The 23,448-nt window shown below is 36.5% G+C and overlaps 1 protein-coding gene across 1 annotated transcript in view; it reads left to right on the top strand.

The window, feature by feature from the left end:
• The first annotated feature begins 967 nt into the window (after positions 1–967).
• The window catches only part of LOC149837455 (RING-H2 finger protein ATL48-like), a 44,970-nt gene continuing 22,489 nt past the window's right edge, over positions 968–23,448 (top strand). Inside the window, exon 1 of the mRNA XM_090007384.1 lies at positions 968–1,193. Within this exon, the coding sequence (XP_089863510.1) occupies positions 1,109–1,193 (85 nt within the window). The 5' untranslated portion in view covers positions 968–1,108. The remainder of the gene's footprint in view (positions 1,194–23,448) is intronic.

Genomic DNA, 23,448 nt, shown 5'->3' with positions numbered 1-23,448 from the left:
AAAATAATACTTTATTTGATTAAAATATTTCTCATAAATTATTTTATGACCAAAATACCTTTTTTGAATTTTTTTTATCAAAAACCATCATAATGCATATAGTTAAGTTCAAAACACCTCGAAGATACTAGATGAGTTTGTGACTCACTAAAGCGATTATTTTGCATGATAATTTAAATATTTAATAATATCTTATCTGAAGTAGTTCTGAAAATACTAATTTCACCCTTGTTAGCTAGAACTGAGTAATTGAACGTGTATAATACCAATACTTGTAAATACAAAATATAAATACATTTATAATTCATCGATAAAGCTGAATTCTTTATTTATTTAAAGTCTCAAAATTTTACAGGTTCAAAAAAAGTGTCTTGTATTCAATCAACACTAAAAAATCTCTGCCGAACTTTACCATCTTGAAAAAAATCTCTGCCGAACTCAGCCAATGCTGCAAGTTTTCTTCCTTCTATGATTTCCTTCTATTGGCAGCCAATAAACTTGCCTTTCAAAATTGATTTTCAATAAACTGTTTTTTTAAAATGATTTTCAAATGGCATCCGAGGGTAGCAAATGGCTCTTTCTCTGGTTTTGGAATTTTAGAAAAGTTGGTTCTGGATTTATCATTTTAGTTAAAAGTTGGGCCCCCTTTTGTCATTTTCCTATTCAAATTAATTGAGAGAGAGAGAGAGTTTCAACGTAAACAGCCTGGGTCGAACTGTTTCCACCTAAATCCACCGACCCAAATTTCCAAACACACCCTCAAATATTCCACAAAAAACAGATCCGGTCAGACTGGACCCGGGCCTCGACCAGGAAATCGCAACCCACAGAGTGACCTTGTTTGGACTTATATGGATCAGGGCCGGAACCGATCCGTTTTATAATTGGATCCGGTTCGAGACATACCCGAACCATGGCGCCCATGGGTTATTTCTGAAAAACTTTAAAAAAAGAGAGGAAAGAGTCCGGGTGAATCTTCTTTCTTGAGTCTGTTGCTTGGTCTTTGAATGCTGCGGGCGTCAGAAGGAGAAGGGTGGTGGTGGGACTTTAGTCCAACCGTTCCTTTGAGTACAGGGAAGGATCGGCGCAGGGCGAGAAGCAAAAGAAGATGGCTTCCAGTGAATCTGAGGTAACCCAATTTGAGGACCTTCTTGATCACAAGAAGCCCGTCAAGAACCCATTGGTCCCAATTGGTAATTTTCCTCCTCTGTTCCTTTTGATCCCATTCTCTCTGCATCTCAAGAAACTTATTGTTTCTTTGCTTCTGTAAAAACCGTTCGGTTCTGTTCCCCGGTTGTTGATTGATTTTATTTGTTTAATTTGTGGGGATTGATTTTCTGTTATATGTATTGGAGTTTTCATTGTTTGTTTAAAATTGTTGAATGGTTAGATATTTCAAGTGGGTTTCTGTGTTTTTTCTGTAATTTTGTGCTTGTTAACGAAAATGGTGAAGATGGTATTCGATAATTCGGGGGGGAAGGACTCGCGGGCACCCGAGTTGCCGAGTCGACTTTGATCAAATTGGTTGATGATGTTGTGTTTGAGCTCTAGTTCTTTTTTTCTGTTTTGGCAAGGGTGAAGAAAAACTAGGTTTTGGAATACGAGTGAAGAACGTAGAAATTAGATGAATGTAGAGATAGGCTTACTTGGAATAGAAGGAGAAGAAGTTCTGCAATTGAGTTATTCATTGTTGTTTTTTTTCTGAACGAAGATGGGTTGCATATATGAGTATCGTAATTAAGAAAAAATTTACTATCTGAATCCAAGACTTGTTAACAAGCTAAGAAAAGACCCCCACATTATTTTTTACATTTTCTATGTTGGATTTGGATAAAGGATCCAGTGTGAACACACGGTCTCACATTATAACCCAAAGAGCCGCAGAAGGGTGGGCTCGTTAAAACTCTATGAATGAGATTAAAAACCCCATTCACACACGAGAAAGAACCCCTTGAATCTAGCCTTTAATCACCATCCTCAATCTTTGTTCTCCTCTCTCACACACGGTGCACACCACGGTTCCAAATTCCATTTGTATCAGAGCTCGGTTCCGTGTGTGCAGAAAATCAATAGATCACCGCTAAAAAATGGGCATGGATAAAGTCATCATCGAAAAACCCAGGAACCGCATAGCTCGACCGGTGGTTCTGCCTGCGAGAATCAGCAATAGATGGGAGAGAAGGGCGTGTCCATGGAACGACCGTGTTTGGCGGTTCATGTTGCTCGTGAGGTGGCAAAGAAGAAAAAAAAAAGAAACCCCCTTGGGGCAGCATCACATCCGGTGTCAGGGCTAGAGGAGACCCCTGTAACAGCATCGTCGCTGCAAGAGTCAGAGATGGATGATCTAGGTGGAGCAGGCAGAGTGTGGGGCAGCAAAAGAAAGGAAAAAATGAAAAAAATAAAAAGGAGAAAAAACTCTTTCCTTCGGCAACTTTGCGCCTACCATTGAAACTTACATGATCACCGCCGAACATCAGCCACGCGTGGCTTTGGGAGTCACCGACGATCTCTTCGCGAGCCACAACACGATTAGAAGCAACTGAAGCAGCAAGTGCACAACGATGGCTGCACACATTCCGTGTAACGACCCAAATCGGGGCTTCTCCAGCCCGAGTTCATGGACGTTAATTCTCAGAGAAAAATTATCAAAATAACCTCAAAAAACCATGCCAATTTTTTTTTTATAAAAGCTTCATACATTCACCAGTAACAACTATTACCATCCAAATACAAGTGTCCAATTATATAAGCTGAATGAACAGAAAATAAAAAATAAATAATAAGTGGTAGCTAAGTCAAAGTCCATGATCAGTTCCTTCTGTTGGCAGCATTCCCTATACTTACAGTTGTAACCAAAAGAAAGAGTAGGTCTATAACTCAGTAAGTTCTCATTTATAAATTAGACACGACCGTTACCACTGTAGTGAGCTTTAAGCTTTTAATCTTAGTTTAGTTTGCTAATTAAGCACATAGGTTGTTTATAGATTTTACCTCATTTAATGTATCTTTATCATAATTTTCAAAGTAAACATTCACATTATACTCTAATCGGCTATTCCAGAAATAGCCTCCTTGGGTGTAGTCACCCATGTAGACAACTAAGAGACTACAACATTGGTCAAACATATATACCACTTACAACAACATAGTGCAAACCGGCCCAGACTATAAACTTACAAGTGCTGCAACTTTTCGTCGGTTGTAAGCTGCGACCCACAAAGTGCTCGTCGGTAGTTAGCCGAAGAGCTTGAGAGGCTATACCTACCCACAAGGTTTTGTAGTGCATGCTACATCCTACATAAGTCAAGTGGACAATGTTTTTAACTCCTAAGGATCACCTAGGAGTTTCTGAGTAAATCTTGAGATACAATAAGGTACACACCCCAAACAATGCCCTAGACCATGTCTCACCTATTAGAGTTCCTTATCATGCTCTGTATTGTTATCGTATGCACATTATTCTTTTAACTTTCATTTCTTAACGTTAGTACCTTATACAATCATCAATGTATGTTTACTAACTACTTTTAACATGTAGACACGTCATATATCTAAGGATAACATCTCACCACAGAGTCAACTCATTAAGTCACGACACTTACAATACCCCTCCAAAGACATAAGTGTAACATTCTCATGACAGATCCTATCCTGAAACTCTTAAACTTTATACTCATTTATCAAAGTCATACATAAACCTTTAACAATATTTTACATGCAGTAATGTTATGATTATCTTCACATAGGATATATTTATAATTTAAATCATATTATAAATTAAGAAACATGTAATATGTATAATCATATTTAAGCATCATACTGAATACTAAAATTATGGATTCTCAAGCATGCTAAATAGTTGTTCTATTCATAATAGGATAAAACTAGCACACTTATAACATATGAAATCACATTGCATGATGCTTAAACTAACTAGTACTAGTATGCATTTTATTTAACTAAGGAGGAATTTGTAGATGTTCACTTACCTGGAATGCTTAAATTTCAAATCTAAGGAATAACCTTAGTCTTCTCACAAGTTTTGATATGAAATATATCAAAAATCCTGTATCATAACTTACAGTCTCATCTTTATAAAAAACTATAAAAATTCCCCTAGGCTTTAATGCAAAACTTTGATTATGTTTTCTCAGAATTTATCATTATATTTGTTGCTAATGGATCCTACTCGAAGAGAAAAATCCAAAGATTAAAAAATCACTTGAATATGATATCGAGGGTGAAAGTTATGTGTCTCATCTACTAATCAAGGGTAAAATGGTCTTTTTACTCTTCAACCATCTCTAGGTTCATGTAATTTTTCTCAGATTCATTTTGTCTTTACACCACACCTAATTCACATTCACCATAGCTCATATTTAATTTATCTGGTTCTTTTGATTAAATTTCGGATTTAGATCCACTCTTATTCTAACAGAGATCACTTAAGTTTTCAATTATAAACTTGACTGAATCATGGATCCGGTACGATTGGTCCAAACTTTTTCGTAATAAGTTTGGTACAAGGGTGGCATCAAAGATGAAAATGACTTTGATTTGAACTAAACTCAACTGGATCTAATTTGTTTTGGATCCACATTATGTTCATGAGATCCGATCTGGGTTTGGATCCAAACCCATATTTGAATCATATTGGGGTCTAGACCGAGTCGGTCTGTCAGACCAGACTCGATTTATCCCAAAAGTTGGCCTAACTCGATCTGGATTGAGTCGGTCCACTGAAAACAAACCCCACTCGGTCTGTCCAGACCGAGTCGATCTGCCAAAGAAAACAAACTTGACATAATTTGTTCAGACAAAGTCCGTTTGCCAAAGGAAACAAACCCGACTTTGGTCTGTTCAGACCGAGACGGTCTGTCGAAACAAATTCGCTGCAAGGCGGTCTGTCCAGACCGAGTCAGTTTGTCATCATCATTATTTTTTTTTCTGACTTGGTCTGGGCACGTCCAGACCGAGCCATCCTGGTCAGCTGCTGACCCAACTCGGTCTGAGTTGCCCTACTCGATCTGCCGTTACGTGCAGACCGAATCTGCCTATCACTCGGGGTTGAGATAGAGATGTAGACTCTCTATCTCCTCTCCTTCTCTGCTATGTAGTTGCCTTCGGCAACCTCACGGTTGTCGATGACTGCTGTAGGGCACCTCTCCCCTATCGTTCACCATGAACATGGAGGCACAACCGATCGCCATCGACTGTCAGTCTGACATTTTTTTTTTGAAATTGCAGGTTGCTGGTAGTGAGGGCAGAGGGACAAACCCCTCTGCACCTCCCCACTGCGAGCGACAGGAGGCAAGGTTCACCCCCTGTCCCTGCTGTTCTTTTTTTTTTTTTGCCATTGAAAACTTGCTAGTTGCCGGTTGTGAGGACAGAGGGAACCCCTCTGTGCCTCGCCATTTTGGGTGACAGGGATAGAGTCGCCTCCCTGTCCCTGCACCTCTGCGGTCACCGACAATAACACAGTTGTCGGTTCCCACTTCTTTTTTTTAAGAGAACAAGAGAGGAGGTGACTTACCTGGTTCGCCGGTGATGGGCGATCTTCATCGTTCCCTGCATCCTCCCTTCTCCTCCTCTTCTATCTCCGTCTCAACCTCTCATTCTCTTTGCGTGTATACCCTCTCGCTTCCTTTTTTGCTAAAATCGATAGGGGAAAATAGAGTGGACCCATGGCTCTTATAGCCATGGTTGAGGGACATTACCCCTCACCCCCTCTTGCCTTGATTATGAGATGTGTTTCCCCTCTCTCCCTCCCACTTTTCAAATGTGAGAGAGAGAGAGGGTAACACCCTATCCCTTCTTGCCTCCATTAAGGGGTGTTTTCCCTCTCTTTCTTTTCACTTACCATACATGGGAGAGAGAGGGGTAACTGCCCCTCCTCTCTCTGTAACTGAGCCCCAGGTGGGGTTAAGCTTACCTGGGCGGCGTTACAATTCCACTCCTCTTAAAAGAAGATTCGTTTTGAATCTTACCTGAAAATAACTGGAAAAACTGTGCATGAATGTTTGCTTCACTCTCTCACATAACTTTATTATTGCTGTGATGCTGCCATCCTACCATGACCATCAGAATAACCTTCTTTCTCAGTTTATGCTCTTTGAATTCTAAATTCTTGGTTGGTTCTTCATTAATACTTAAGTCTTCATGGATATCCAACATTGATTCGACTGTGTTCAGTATGTGTGAAGGATCTGACACGTACTTTCTTAACATGGATACATGAAACACATTGTGTATCTTGGACAATGATGTGGGTAATGCCAATTGATAGGCTGTAGAACATATCTTTTATAAAATTTCAAAGGGTACAATATATCTTAGACTTAATTTTCCTTTCTTTTTGAACTTCATTACCCCTTTAAAAGGTAATATCTTCAAGAAAACGTGGTCACCTTGCTCGAACTCCAACTCATGTCGCCTCTTATCTGCATAACTTTTCTAACGACTCTAAGCTGTTAAAAGTTTTTCATAGATGAATTTGATATGTTCTTCCATTTATCAAACCAATTCAGGCCGTAAGGTCTTCCTTTCACCTACTTGGTCCCAACATAGAGGCATTCTACAACGTCTCTCATATAAAGCTTCGTAGGTAGCCATACCAATGCTGGCTTGAAAACTATTGTTATAAGCAAATTCTATTAATGATAGAATCTCATATCAAGAATCATGATACTCTAATGCATAAGCTCACAATATATCCTCCAGCGTTTGGATGGTCCTTTCCAACTGTTCATCTGTCGGAGGGTGAAAGGTTGTGCTTATCTTCAATTGAGTCTCCATTGCTTCTTGAAAGCTTTGCCAAAATTTGGAGGTAAATTTTGAATCTCTGTCAGATATAATGTAGTCTGAAACTTCGTGCAATCTCACTATCTCCCTAATAAAGAGACGAGCCAACTGCTCGAAGAAACACGTTGTCTTGCATGCAAGAAAATGCACAAACTTTGTCAATCTATTGTCAATCACTCAGATTGCATTCAATCCTTCCTTGGTCTTAGAAAATCCTGTAACAAATACATTGTTATATTCACCCACTTCTATACAGGGATGGGTAGCGGTTGCAAGAGTATGCCTGGTCTCTGATGCTTGATCTTTACTTGCTGACATAAGGCATCTACTGACAAAATCAGCAACATCCTTTTTTATTCCATTCCACAAGAAGTTGTCCTTTAAGTCCCTACACATCTTCGTACTACCAGGGTGAATGAAGTACCTAAAATGATGAGCCTTGTCAAGAAGTTATTTCCTAAGTTCTTCATCCTTAGGAATACATACTCGATTTCAAAATCTCAGAATACCTTGGTCGTCCACTTTGAAATCTGGAACTTCACCTTTAGATACTGCTGATCTGATTCCTTCTAATTCTTGATCTAAGAGTTGTTTTTCCTTATTTTTTTCCCAAATTTCAGACCCTAAGGTCATTTGGACAAACATCAATCGACCTAAAAGACATTGCACTTCTACTTTTTGCTCCATAATGTTGACAAGTAGGTTTGATACAGATATTCTTGTGGTTGCCTCTGCTTTCTGACTAAGTGTATCAGCCACCACGTTGGCTTTCTCTGGATTATACTTTAATTTAAAATCATAATCCTTACGTAGCTCAAGCCATCGCCTCTGCCTCATATTCAATTTCTTCTAGGAGAATAAATATTTTAAACTTTAATAGTCAGTATAGACCATGGTTGCCAGTTGTGGAAGCAGGAGCGAGAAGCGATACAGGAAGCGGGAAGAGAGGTACTTTCAAAATTTTAGGAAGCGAGAAGCATAGGACCACTTAGGAGCGAATCGGGAATCGTCTCAGAAGCAACCTAGGAAGCAAATTGAAAGCGACCTAGGAAGGAAGCGAGGGGGAAGCGAAAAAAATAAAAACAAAAATAAAAATAAAAAATATAAAAAAATTAAAAAAATAGGGGAAGCGAGGGGAAAGTGTGATGGGAAGCACGCTTCCCCCCATTAAAGGGAAGCATGCTTTCCATAAAAGGGAAGCATGCTTCCCATTTAAAAAGGGCACTTCCCTGCGTGTTTCGGAAGTGCGACGTTCCGTGCTTCCCCACTTACCTAGGCGCGCTTCTGGTAACTCTGGTATAGACCTCAAATTGTTCTCCATATAAGTAGTGTAACCAAATTTTGAGGGCAAACACTACCACCGCTAACTCTAAATCATGAGTTGTGTAATTCATCTCGTGCACCTTTAATTGTCGAGATGCATATGCTATAACCCTACCGTGCTGCATCAGGACACAACTCAATCCTTTATGCGATGCATCACTATAAATGGTAAAACCGTCAGTGCCAGAAGGTAGAACTAAAACTAGTGCAGTGGTTAATCACTTCTTGATTTCTTGAAAACTTTACTCACACTTCTCATTCCACTCGAACTTCGCAATCCTTCTTTGTTAGCTTGGTCATTGGGGCTGCTAATATTGAAAATCCTTCAACAAATCGCCTATAATATCTAGCTAAACCCAAGAAACTATGAATTTTTGTAGCATTCTTGGGTGTAGACCAGTTGGTCACTGCTTCCACTTTTGCTGGGTCCACCATCACTCTCTCTTTACTGATGATATGTCTAAAAAATGAGACTTGATCTAACTAGAACACACATTTAGAGAACTTAGGATATTGCTTATGTTCTCTAAATATTTGCAAAACTATTTTCAAGTGTTTTGTATACTGTTTCTTATTGGTGGAATAGATAAGAATATCATCCACGAATACTACCACAAATTTATCCAAAAATGGTCTGAACACCCGATTCATTAATTCTATGAATGTAGCTGGGGCATTCGTCATACCGAAGGGCATGGCCAGAAATTCATAATGCCCATACCTTGAGCGAAAAGTTGTCTTGGTCACGTCCTCCCGAATTTTCAACTGGTGATACCCGGAGCATAGATCAAACTTAGAAAAATAGGCAGACCCTTAGAGTTGGTCGAATAAATCGTCTATCCTCGGTAGTGGATATCTGTTCTTTACTGTCACTGTATTCAATTTCCTATAGTCGATGCACATACGCAATGACCTTTTTTTTCACAAACAAGATAGATACACACCAAGGTAGCACCGATAGTCGGATAAATCTAACATCCAACAACTCCTGCAATTGATCCTTGAATTCTTTAAGTTATGCAGGTCCCATCCTATATGGTGCAATAAAGATGGGTGTCATGCCGAGAACTAAGTTGATCTGAAACTCGACTTTCCTATCTGATGGAAGTCTTGAAATTTTTTTGGGAAAACCATCCATAAATTCTCGCACAATATCTACCTCCGCAACTGAAAGGTTATCACCAACTTCTGTTTCATATAAGCCAAATACCCAAGACAACCCTTCTGTAGGTAATGGTTGGCTTAAAGACATGGAATAATTGTGGGCTTTGCCAGTTTTCTATCACCCTGAAAGGTGAATATTGGGGTTTCGGGGTGTTGAGAACTGCTACTTTTTCTCTGACAATTGATCATCTCATGATGGTTAGATAACTAATCCATGCCTAAGATAACATCTACTCTCTTAAATTCTAATATCAGGAGGTCTATCGATAATAGACGTTCTTCGATTTGTACTATGCATTCTTTGGTAACCTTATCTACACAAATGATCTTTCCCACTGGTGTATTTACTTGATAGTTTATGTCTAGAGATATATGTAAAACAGGTAATAGTACAACAAAAGTAGGGGTAGTAAAAATATGTATTCCACCCGAGTCAAAAAGAACATGAGCACTAACACCAGAAATCAGAAGTATACCTTCCACAACATCCACACTAGCTAGAGCTTCTTGCAGAGTCGCCACATAAACTCGGCCTGGAGCAACTAGTTTGTCTTTGGGTTTTGCTCTATCACCTTGTACTGACTGGGGGCACTTCCTCACGATGTGTCCAGTTTGTTCGTAATTATAGCACTTGATATTCTTTGCATCACAATGACCTTTATGCTTGAAGCCGCAAGTCCTACAATTGTTACTGCTCTTGAAAGGTGGCCCTTAGTACTAGGGTTTCTTTGTTTTTTATTGTTAAGGCTTCATCCTCTACTGCTTATTGTTGTTTTCCCCATTACTTCCTTCCTTCACCTTCAGAAATCTGTCATTGTTTTTTTTTCTTGAAGGAATTACAAGACGATGAACTTGATTATCCCTGGTGTACTTGCTTTGGCGTCTCCTCTGTCTTAGGCTTTGTTGTTCGGGCATCCCAAAACTCGTAATGAGATGCCATCTCTACCAATTTGACGAACTTTCGAATTTGCAATAGTCCCATCATTCTTAAAATCTCGGGCTTTAGTCTACGCTCATAGAGCTTGCATTTTTGCTTCTCTGTAGATACAAAATCTTTTGCAAATTTGGATAATGAATTGAACTTGGTGGTATAGGTTGCCATACTCATGTTTCCTTGTTTCAACTTCCTAAACTCTTCTTTTTTCATTATCTTGATTCTTGAGAAAAACTGTCGGTAGAACTTGTTCCGGAAAGTAGTCTAGGGAACAAATTCTCCATTACCCAGGACATCTCTGATGGATTACCACCAATACTCTGCATTACCGACTAAATTAGATGTTGCAACCCATGTTTTATTGTCCTTGGGGCACTGTATCACATTTAGTGTCTTCTCTGCTTGCATCATCTACTTTTCTGCTGCCGCTCCTTTAGGAGTTTCATCGAAGGTAGGTATTCTCATATTCTTGAACTTCTCAACTCAAGAACTGCTTTTAGATGCTACCTGGTTCTGGCTATACTGCAGTGAATTTTGTAATAACTCATACAAAATTATTTTCGTAGTATACCCGGGAGGCACACCACTTCCTATCATAGCATGCTCCTGTCTGAGTGAAGCTGGTGAAGCTCCTCCACCTTCTGCTTTCATATTCCTGAGGCAGACTGTCAGAAATATCAACCTGCAAGAGTTAAAGATGAGGTAAAGAGAGAAGATGAACTCCTCTACATCATCATCTTCACCTTCCACTTCCGGTGCTGCCATCTCCTCCTTTCCAGGTATGACTTCTTGGATTCTTGACTCGGGTGCCTCTTTCCATATGACTCCAAATGCATCACTTTTGTCAAAACCAAGTCTCAATAAATTTAAATCATATGTATCCACCGCCGATGGAACATCCTTGAATGTTGAAGGCATTGGAAATCTTGAGAAAACTTATGACCAAAACAAAGAATTTTTTGTTCCCAAAATCCGGATTATTCCAAAACTCAATCTAAATCTTTTTTTCGTTTCGCAAATTACCGATTTTGAGTATAATGTCTCTTTTTCACCTACCCATTGCTATGTGCAGGATCTCCGGTCCGGGAAGCGGATTGGGCAAGGCCATATAAGAGGGGACCTTTATTATATGGATTTTTTGTCTTTGCCATCCAAATCATTTTGTAATCATGTTCAATCTAAAGATATTGAGACTTGGCATAAGAGACTTGGACACCCTAGTATTTTCAAGTTGTACCTCTTTCCATTTTTGGAAAAAATTTGTAATACAAATACATTTACATGCAATGATTGTATTTTTGGGAAAATTCACTCACTTCCATATTCACATAGTAATTTCGTGTCAAAGAGGCCTTTTGAACTTGTGCATTCCGATGTTTGGGGACCGACACCCGTTATGTCCAAAGGGGGTTATACTTACTATGTTTCTTTTATTGATGACTTTACTAGATACACATGGGTTTACATTATTAAGAATAAATCCGATATCTTCAATACTTTTAAAGAATTTCACGCCCTTGTTCAAAATCAATTTCAACACAATATAGCCATATTTAGATCTGACTCGGGAGGTGAGTACATGTCTAAAGAGTTTCAAAATTATTTTAAAACAAATGGAATTTTGCACCAACGATCTTGTCCTAAAACTCCGCAACAAAATGGTCTTGCGGAAAGAAAACATAGACATTTAATCGAAACCACTAGAACTCTTCTTGTGTCTAAAAATGTTCCTAAAAACTTTTGGGCCGAAGCTCTTCTTACCACAACATATCTTATAAATCGTATGCCCTCTTCTTCTTTAAAAAATGTTTCACCTTTTGAAAAATTATTTAAAATTACTCCAGATTTTAATAGACTAAGAATCTTTGGATGCAAATGTTTTGTACTTAGTAAAAGACAAGCTGAATTATCACTTAAAGCTCTTGAATGTGTGTTCATTGGCTATGGTGAGAATAAAAAAGGCTATAGATGCTATGATATTCGAAACAATAAACTATATGTGTCGAGAAATGTAAACTTTATAGAAGAACAAAATGGTTTCGATATCCACACATCTAGGGAAGACATTGACTATTCTTTTCTATTTGACTTAGCTCCTAGATTTGAGTCATCAGAGGCAATTATTTATGATACTACTTGTGATAGCATTTTACATCATAATGATATACCACAACATGATAATGAAATTCCACTAGAGGGGGGGTGAATAGTGAAATACGATAAAGATCGATAAAATAAAATAATCAGGCAATAAGGCACAACACATAAAACACAGAATTTATACTGGTTCGGTCAGTACCCAGACCTACATCCAGTCCCCAAGCAAACCACTTGAGCTTTCCACTATAACATCCGAGTCACCGGATAAATAGTACAACACCCTCTTTCTCAGAGGTCTTCTTCTCTCAACAGAGAAGGACAACACCCTCTTTCACAGAGGTCTTCTTCTCTCAACAAAGAAGGGCAACACCCTCTTTCACAGAGGTCTACTTCTTTCAACAAAGAAGGAAAACAGTGAATAACAGAAAGATACAATACTTCCTATAGAACCTTCAGAAAGATATGAATGCACGAATGAAGGATTCTCAGAATGTTCTGTTTGTCACTCAGAGGATACTCTTTGTCAAAGAGCTGGACTTGACTTTTTCTCTTTTCTTTCTTTTCTTTTTCAAGGCTCTCTTTTCAAATAATGAATAGAATTTTTCTCGTTGTAAGCTCACACGTCTATTCCATTCCATGTTGAATAGTTTATTTGAGTGTGTTTATATAGCTTTTGAAAAAGTAGTTGTTGTTTTTTGAAATTGTAGCCTTTTTGAGATGTGAAATGTCATGTCATTTTCAAAAAACATCTTTAGAGAAATTCGAGAATGCCTTTTTCCATAAACAGTGAAGTATGGGGTACACTAGTCATTGTAATATTTTAGGTAATACATATTTTATGTAAAAAGTCTATTTCTTACAATAGTACATTGAACGTTGGATTGTAGTTTTGTCTTTATTCTAATTAATGATTTTGAGGTACATAAGTACTTCTTTACTTTAAATGAGTGTAAGTACAATGAGTGCTTTGAGATATTTATTTGTACATGGTCATGTCAAGTGTTTTCTTTATGTTGTGTTTTTCAAAGTCTTCAGAGAGAATGAGGACTACAAGAAGGTCGACATTCTTGAGAAGGATATTTAACAAGGATTCTTTACAGGAGGTATTTAATGCTTGTACAAAGAGAATGATGACTTCAAGTAAGTCGACATTCTATGGGTTTATAAAAAGGTAACTAGAGTCATTTCAAAAACTTTATTATATTTGTTTTTCTTGGTGTAGCCGATTTCATGTTTTGTCTTTTTCCTATATTTGAAATCATTTCTTTAAAGAAGGTAACTAGAGTCTTTTCAATTAGTATTATATTTGTTTTTCTTGGTGTAGCCGATTTCATGTTTTGTCTTTTTCCTTCCTTTAAAAACATTACTTTTCAAGTTGTCTTATATATGATATAAGGTACAATTATTATATTTTGAAGTCATGTCAAAATACCTTTTTCATGAAGGGTTGTAAGAAGGTACAATGATTTGTTTTCAAAAAGGAGCTTTTTGAAACTATCGTATACTTTTATGAAATATGGCTTTTATGAATGGTTATGTACTATGCAATATGCATGCTTCTGAAGGTTCTGTTACATATGACTCTAAAGAAGAAAATACAATCTTCAATCTTGAGGTAGCCGAACTTTTTGGATGCTCTTTAGTAATGCATGGCTCATCAAGCTTTTCTTCAAGGAGTATGATTGCACCATAGTTGTACTTGAACAGGAGGACTCCATCCTTTTTGGGTGAGATATCCTTGCATCAAATACTCGTTAGATTTATGGCAAAACATATCCAGTCATAATATAACATTTTTCAAGAAGGCATATTATCATATTATATAGAATCAAATGAGACAGTGTATCATATTATGTGACATCAAAACAGAGTTTCTCAACATTCTCTCCCTTTTTGATGATGACAAAATATGCTCCCCCTGTCAAAAAGACATTATGCATAGAAATAATACTTATAAAAATATTGAAAAATGTTGAATACGAGTATGTTTCTCCAATAATGGAGACAGGTTTTTCTCCCCCTTTGTCATAGACAAAAAGGTAGGGATCAGAGTAAGAGAGTTATTACAGACCAAAAGTAATTAAGAGTTATTACAGACAAAAAAAGTTTAACCCGAAGGTGGAGGAGGTTGATGTGTTCGGTCGGCATGATTCTGCTGGTGAGCTTGACGAGTCTGCTGCAACAGGGCTTGATTGCGAAGGATACGATCCTGAGAGCACTCAATATCCATCATTGCAGAAAAGTAATCCAAGGTAGATGTTGGATCGTTTTCATCAGAGCCGGGCATGTGCAGGGACCTTAGATTGAAGGTGGTAGCATCGAGGACCTGAGAGGGACGGAGGATGACTTCGTTGTGAAGGGTACTTTGAAGTATTTTAGGATGTGAGTTATAAAACACCCGAAAAGAAGAGGCTTGAATTTTTGATAACGAATAAAAAGGTCGAAAAGAATGGAGGACCAGTTTATCGGAGTAGAAAAAAAAATTGCATATATAAGAAGAGAGATTTTTCGTGGAACTAATCCCTTGCGGGGAAGCTTGGGATAGATGTTGTGGAGAAGAATCTGGGCAAGTAATTGAGCATGAGGTTGGAGATTCCTCATGTGCCAGGGAAGTTGGTAGCAGTTGGTGCAAAGAAGAATTTTTCGAAGCATCGATCGTTCGATTGGTACTATGGTGTTGAGGTCTGTCCCGGTGGAAGGTAGGTTTAGAATTCTACCTAGTGAGGAAGAACGAAAGATCATCAGTTGTCCGCGAACTTTGGTGGTGATAGTTGTTTGTTCATGATCAGTGGAAAAGTTTGTATAGAATAGTCGAACTAGTTCAGGATAGTAGGCAGCTTGGGATGAAGATCCTAGTAGAGGTTTGAGTTCAGGGAGATAGTTGTCTAAGTCAAATAGCATGAAGTCGTCGAAGTTAACCAATTTACCTTCATGAATGGGGCGAGAGCATATTAAGTTGTAATTGTGAAGCAGATCTGGATACCTTAGATCTGCTGCAGTAATCACATTGTTGGAGGAGGAAGAGGCCATTGCAAGAGTTTGTAAGGAAAAAAAAAGCGGACTAAGAAGGGCGAGTTTGAAGTGAGTAATAGTTTGTAGGATGATAGATAGATACGAGTGGAATTGGTGTGTGATGAACCAATCCATTAAATAGAGGAATGAAAATAATTTTGATAGGTTTTGAATGACATTGGAAGTGAGTGATTTTTAGAATTTAGTCAAATAAGGAAATCCGTGAGTAGTAAGTTAAGAGACTTGTGATTGACAAATCAAATCAATGATGGAGGATAGTGTATCATATTGGTGTGAGAAGGACATAGTTTTGAAAAATATAGATTTTACTATGGGTGAGTTTATCGACTAGTGAGAGAATCCATTAATAGAGTATGGGGCGTCATGTTGAACTAAAAGGAGTGAATGATTTTAAAAATAATGACCTAATAAAACAAGTAACTTTTTACTTTATGAGGAAGTATCCTCATTCGTGAAAGAAGAGTTTTAGAATAGGACGGCCCATAGGGTATGGGTGAGAGATAATTTATATATATTGATAAGCGTGAAAGGAGAGTGAATAGACATAAAAAGATGATACGGATGTGTAGAAAAGAGAGAAAGGTTATAAAGGACAACAATCACTTGATTTAGATATGACATAAAGTAGAGTTAGATTAGCCAATAGATAAAGTTTTGCTTGAAGACAAGATTTTTATGAATCTCGATTTAAGAGAGATATAAAATGAGAGAGAGTCATGGTCACAGATGGAAGGTCACTTCATATGAGATAAAAATAAAAAATAAAAAGGGTGGTACTAGTAGTGCTAGAAACAATAGAGGACAAGTTGTCGACAAAGGAGAGTTTAAAATATTATTTCATAAATGATGTGAAAGGATGATAATAGATTATACTTAAGCTATGAAATAACCGATGATATAGTAAACGTTTTACGTGAAATATAACCACTTAAAAGGTGAAAAAACAATCACTTTGAAATTTTATAAGAGGTTTTAAGATTTTAGAGAAGTATATTGATAAAAGGTCCTGATAGCTTTTTACTTAATATAAATGATTCATAATTAAGAATAATAATTAGGAGTCATGTTTGGAGGTCGGCTAGCTTTTTGTATGAGAGGTTGTCACAAAAAGACAAAAGATATAAAAGGTGTAATGAAATGAATGAGGTGATCCAAGTCATGATAACTTTTTATTTAAAGTAAATGGTTCTTATGGATATGTGTAAAAGGAGATAGGACAAGAAGACATTATGAGAGTGTACTTGAAAGATGACATGTTGAAAGACATAAAGAATGTGTTATGATGAACGAATTTTTATGAGTATTGTGAGTATACGAAAATATGAAAACATAGTTTGACTTTGAATAGTAAAACAAACACAAAAAAAATCGATAATAAGAAACTTTTAAAATAAGATTTTATCAAAAGCAATACTCTTAATAAGTGTGATTAATTTACAAGTCATTTAGTTTGCATATTCCTAGTTCTCTTCTAATACGTGTGAAGTCTTCATGTTTTAATGGTTTAGTGAATATGTCTGCTAACTGTTGATTAGTGGGTATGAATTCGAGTTTAATTATGTTGTTTAAGACTTGTTCTATTAAGAAGTGGTGTCTTATTTGAATGTGCTTAGTTCGTGAGTGTAAAATAGGATTCTTAGATAAGTTTATAGCACTAGTATTATCACAGAAAATAGTGGTATTTTCAAAATTTAGACCAAAATCTTTTAAGGTTTGTTTCATCCAGATAACTTGTGTACAGGCTAGGCTAGCAGCAATGTATTCGGCTTCAGTAGTTGATAAGGATACACAGTTTTGTTTCTTACTGAACCATGATACTAGAGAGTGCCCTAGCATATGACATGTTCCACTTGTGCTTTTTCTGTCAGATTTACTTCCAGCAAAGTCAACATCGCTGTATGAGATTAGATCAAATGTAGAGGATTTTGAATAGAATAATCCAAAATCAACTGTGTCTTTTAAATATCTCATTATTCTTTTTACAGCTTTAAGATGTGATTCTTTTGGATTTGACTGAAATCTAGCACACAAGCAAACACTGAACATAATATCTGGACGGCTAACAGTTAAATAGAGAAGTGATCCTATCATACCTCGGTATACCTTTGTATCAACAGACTTACCATCTTCATCTTTGTCCAAAACAGTAGTAGTGCTTATAGGAGTAGATTTTGAAGCAGTTGAGTTCATGTTGAACCTTTTCAGAAGTTCACGAGCATACTTAGATTGATTGATGAAAACTCCATCCTTGGTTTGCATAATATGCAGTCCAAGAAAGTAGGTGAGTTCTCCCATCATACTCATCTCGAATTCTTTCTGCATGGACTTAGAAAATTCTTCACAGAGAGTGTTGTTAGTAGATCCAAAGATGATATCGTCTACATATATTTGAACAATTAGGGTATGATTATTCACTATTTTCACAAATAATGTCGAGTCTGCTTTGCCTACAGAAAAGCCAGTTTTTAATAAAAAGGTTTTAAGTCTATCATACCAAGCACGAGGTGCTTGTTTTAGACCATATAAATCACGTTTTAGTTTAAAAACATGATCTGGATATTGTTCATTTTCAAATCCTGGAGGTTGTTTTACATAAACTTCTTCATTTATAAAACCATTTAAAAAGGCACTTTTAACATCCATTTGATATAATTTGAAATCCATATAGCTTGCATATGCTAAAAACATTCTAATAGATTCAAGTCTAGCAACAGGAGCAAATGTTTCATCAAAATCAATACCTTCCTCCTGGTTGTATCCTTGAGCTACTAGTCTGACCTTGTTTCTTATAACATTACCTGTTTCGTCTAGCTTGTTTCTGAAGATCCATCTTGTCCCAATGATTGGATGATCCTTTGGTCTAGGTACAAGATCCCAAACTTCATTCCTTTGGAATTGATTCAGTTCTTCAGTCATGGCTAGCATCCAGAACTCATCGATGATGGCTTCATCAATCTTCTTTGGTTCAAGTTGAGAAATGAATGCCATATTTGCAATTCGTTCTAGCTGAGCTCTAGTTTGAACCCCCTTTGACAGGTCTCCCAAAATCTGCTTTTGAGGATGATCTTTGATATCGACAAATGTTCTTTGATGATCATCTTCATTAGACTTAGCTGTGTTATCTAAAAATAAATCTGTACTTTCAATATCATCATCGTTAATTTGCTTATGAACAGATTGATCAATAGATTCACAGAAACTAACATGCATAGATTCTTCAATAGACTTAGAATGCTTATTGAAAACCCTGTATGCTTTACTATGACTTGAATATCCTAAAAATATGCCTTCAATAGATTTAGCATCAAATTTATCTAGGCTATCTTTTGTGTTTAGGATAAAGCATTTACAACCAAAGACTTTGAAATAGTCTATTCTTGGAGTTCTGTCATAGAATAGTTCATATAGAGTTTTATTTAATAGGGGTCTAATGAGAACTCTATTTGTTATGTAGCATGCAGTATTAACAGCTTCTGCCCAAAAAGATTTAGCAAGATTATTGTGTTGGAGCATAGTCCTGGCAGATTCCTGAAGGGTACTATTCTTTCTTTCTACTACACCATTTTGAGGTGCAGCTCTAGGAAAGGCAAAGTTATGAGAAATACCATGCAAGTTACAAAAATTTTCAAAAAGTTTATTTTCAAATTCTCCTCCATGGTCACTACGGATTTTAACAATAGAACAAGATTTTTCATTTTGTAACTTTTTACATAAGATTTCAAATTGACAAAACGTGTCACTTTTGTTTTTCAAAAATATTACCCAAGTAAATCTTGTGTAGTCATCTACAATGACAAAAGCATATCTGTTATGATTAAGGCTAGCTACCCTAGAAGGACCAAACAGATCCAGGTGGAGAAGCTCTAAAGGTCTTTTACTTGAAATGACATTTTTTGATTTGAAAGATGATTTTGACAATTTTCCTAATTGACATGCATCACTAAAATAATCCTTTTTAAAAGAAATTTTGGGTAACCCACGTACTAACTTATCTTTAGCTAATTTAGACATGTATTTAGAATTGACATGACCCATTCTCATGTGCCATAGATGTTGAGTGTCATTATTAGCTATGAGGCAATGTTTTGTGATGTTTTCTAGGTATAGTTCATATATGTTATTCTTTCTTATACCTTTTAAGATGATGTTTTCATTTGTGTCAGTTATGAGGCATGCATCATGATTAAAGTTAACATTATAACCTGTGTCACACATTTGACTGATACTTAGTAGGTTATGTTTTAAGCCTTTAATAAGGAGAACGTCTTTAATAAGAGGTTTATCTATGTTACCAATATTACCAATACCAATTATCAAACCTTTGTTGTTATCTCCAAAGGTGACGGTTCCTCCTTCTTTATGATGAAGAACAGCAAAAAGGTCTGGATGTCCTGTCATGTGCTTTGAACATCCACTATCTAGTATCCATCTGTTCTTCTTCTTTGGAGCCTGCAAAACATTAAGTAAATCTCTTTTTTGGTACCCGATCGGGTCCTTTTTTGTTAGACTTTGGAACCCATATCCATTTGGATTTGGGTTTGTCTATATCTTTAGAGGAGTTAAAAAAATTATCATTATAATACTCCTTATTTGGTTCAGATGAACCTTTCACAAACGAGGTCTTTCGATTGATACAAGAAGGTTTGTTGAAATGAGAATAGTCAATACCATTCTTGTAGAAAGAGACTTTCTGAGAGGATAAGAGTTTATCCAAGTTCTCTTTACCTTTAGTAAACTTGAAAACCGTTTTCATGAGGTTCTCAGTTTTACTTTTTAGTTCTGAAATTTCTACTTGCAGATTTTTAGTTTTGGAGCTAGTAGAAGAGATTTCAGACATAAGCATTAAGTTCTTCTTTTTCAACTCAGAGTTTTTACTACTGAGTTTTTCATTTTTCTGAGAAAGCTCTAGATTTTCAGATTTTAAGGCTTTATTTTTGAAACTCAATTTTCTAGATTCTTCAAATAATTCTTGAAAAGCATCTAGAAGTTCTTCAAAGGAAAAATCAGAAATTTCACTTACAGAGCTTTCGTTTGCCATGAAGCACATGTTTGCAGTTTCGGCTTCATCATCACTTGACTCTTCACTGGTGGATGGTTCTGAATCATCGCATTGAGCGTGCAGAGCCTTTTTCTTGAAGAACCTCTTCTTTGGTTCCTCAGTCTTGGATTTTCTTTTGAGAAGGGGACAGTCACGTCTCAAGTGGCCTGGCTTATTACATTGATAGCACATGGGATCTTCTTTAGGATCTTTTCTATCCTTGTGCCTGTTTGGAAGCCGGTTCCTTCTCATGAAGCGCTGGAATTTTCTGGTAAGTAGCGCAATTTCAGATTCTTTATCTGAGTCTTCATTCTCAGATAGAGCTGAGAAAGCTAGAGTTTTCTTTACTGGTTGCTCTTCTTCCCTTCTTTCTTTCATGTGGACTTCATAGGCCATAAGATTGCCTATTAAGTCGTCCAAAGTAAGCTTAGATAAATCTTGAGCTTCTTCAATAGCTGTAGTCTTTTTCTCCCAATCAGTTGTGAGAGATCTCAAGATTTTCTTCACCTTTTCTGTCTGGGAATATGTTACACCCAGAGATTTCAGATCGTTGGTGATGTTGGTGAATCTGGTGAACATCTCTGTGATGGGTTCATCTTTGTTCATTTTGAACAACTCATATTTTCTAACAAGAGATGAGATTTTTGATTCTTTTACTTTGTTGGTTCCTTCATGAATAACCTCCTAAGAATGCCAAATGTCATATGCAGATTCATATATAGATATTCTGTTGAATTCATTCTGATCAATGGCACAATATAAGGCATTCATAGCCTTTGCATTTAGGTTTGCCATTTTCTTTTCTTCATCAGACCATAAGTTATAGTATGCGGATGGAGATGTGTATGGATGCTCAACAATTTTCCATACAGCAAAGTCTATGGATTTGAGAAAGATAACCATTCTGCACTTCCAATATCCATAGTTGGAGCCATTGAAGAAAGGAGGACGAGATGCGTGTTGACCTTCAATATCACGAGCATAAGAGGTAGATGCCATCTGTGCTGGAAGACTTGTTATGTCGAAACCAGCAAACCTGCTCTGATACCAAATGAAATTCCACTAGAGGGGGGGTGAATAGTGAAATACGATAAAGATCGATAAAATAAAATAATCAGGCAATAAGGCACAACACATAAAACACAGAATTTATACTGGTTCGGTCAGTACCCAGACCTACATCCAGTCCCCAAGCAAACCACTTGAGCTTTCCACTATAACATCCGAGTCACCGGATAAATAGTACAACACCCTCTTTCTCAGAGGTCTTCTTCTCTCAACAGAGAAGGACAACACCCTCTTTCACAGAGGTCTTCTTCTCTCAACAGAGAAGGGCAACACCCTCTTTCACAGAGGTCTACTTCTTTCAACAAAGAAGGAAAACAGTGAATAACAGAAAGATACAATACTTCCTATAGAACCTTCAGAAAGATATGAATGCACGAATGAAGGATTCTCAGAATGTTCTGTTTGTTACTCAGAGGATACTCTTTGTCAAAGAGCTGAACTTGGCTTTTTCTCTTTTCTTTCTTTTCTCTTTCTCTTTCTTTTTCAAGGCTCTCTTTTCAAATAATGAATAGAATTTTTCTCGTTGTAAGCTCACACGTCTATTCCATTCCATGTTGAATAGTTTATTTGAGTGTGTTTATATAGCTTTTGAAAAAGTAGTCGTTGCTTTTTGAAATCGTAGCCTTTTTGAGATGTGAAATGTCATGTCATTTTCAAAAAACATCTTTAGAGAAATTCGAGAATGCCTTTTTCCATAAACAGTGAAGTATGGGGTACACTAGTCATTATAATATTTTAGGTAGTACATATTTTATGTAAAAAGTCTATTTCTTACAATAGTACATTGAACATTGGATTGTAGTTTTGTCTTTATTCTAATTAATGATTTTGAGGTACATAAGTACTTCTTTACTTTAAATGAGTGTAAGTACAATGAGTGCTTTGAGATATTTATTTGTACATGGTCATGTCAAGTGTTTTCTTTATGTTGTGTTTTTCAAAGTCTTCAGAGAGAATGAGGACTACAAGAAGGTCGACATTCTTGAGAAGGATATTTAACAAGGATTCTTTACAGGAGGTATTTAATGCTTGTACAAAGAGAATGATGACTTCAAGTAAGTCGACATTCTATGGGTTTATAAAAAGGTAACTAGAGTCATTTCAAAAACTTTATTATATTTGTTTTTCTTGGTGTAGCCGATTTCATGTTTTGTCTTTTTTCTATATTTGAAATCATTTCTTTAAAGAAGGTAACTAGAGTCTTTTCAATTAGTATTATATTTGTTTTTCTTGGTGTAGCCGATTTCATGTTTTGTCTTTTTCCTTCCTTTAAAAACATTACTTTTCAAGTTGTCTTATATATGATATAAGGTACAATTATTATATTTTGGAGTCATGTCAAAATACCTTTTTCATGAAGGGTTGTAAGAAGGTACGATGATTTGTTTTAAAAAAGGAGCTTTTTGAAACTATCGTATACTTTTATGAAATATGGCTTTTATGAATGGTTATGTACTATGCAATATGCATGCTTCTGAAGGTTCTGTTACATATGACTCTAAAGAAGAAAAATACAATCTTCAATCTTGAGGTAGCCGAACTTTTTGGATGCTCTTTAGTAATGCATGACTCATCAAGCTTTTCTTCAAGGAGTATGATTGCACCATAGTTGTACTTGAACAGGACTCCATCCTTTTTGGGTGAGATATCCTTGCATCAAATACTCGTTAGATTTATGGCAAAACATATCCAGTCATAATATAACATTTTTCAAGAAGGCATATTATCATATTATATAGAATCAAATGAGACAGTGTATCATATTATGTGACATCAAAACAGAGTTTCTCAACAGATAATGTTTCCCAAAATGAAAATCTTAATGATATAAATGTATATACCCGGCGGTTAGGAAATGAACATCAACCTGCTATTGACAGATACTCTCAAGACTTCTCTTTAGAAGAACCTATTGACAACAATCCTCTTAAGAGATCTTCTCGTATTAGTAGGCCACCACAAAAGCTTGTGTCTTATGAATCCTTTT

This window comes from Nuphar pumila, chromosome 5, assembly GCF_984573655.1.
Source record: "Nuphar pumila chromosome 5, dmNupPumi1.hap1.1, whole genome shotgun sequence".
NCBI classification, from domain to species: domain Eukaryota; kingdom Viridiplantae; phylum Streptophyta; class Magnoliopsida; order Nymphaeales; family Nymphaeaceae; genus Nuphar; species Nuphar pumila.
The sequence above is the reverse complement of the archived record's forward strand: the minus strand, read 5'-3'. Positions and strand labels throughout refer to the sequence as shown.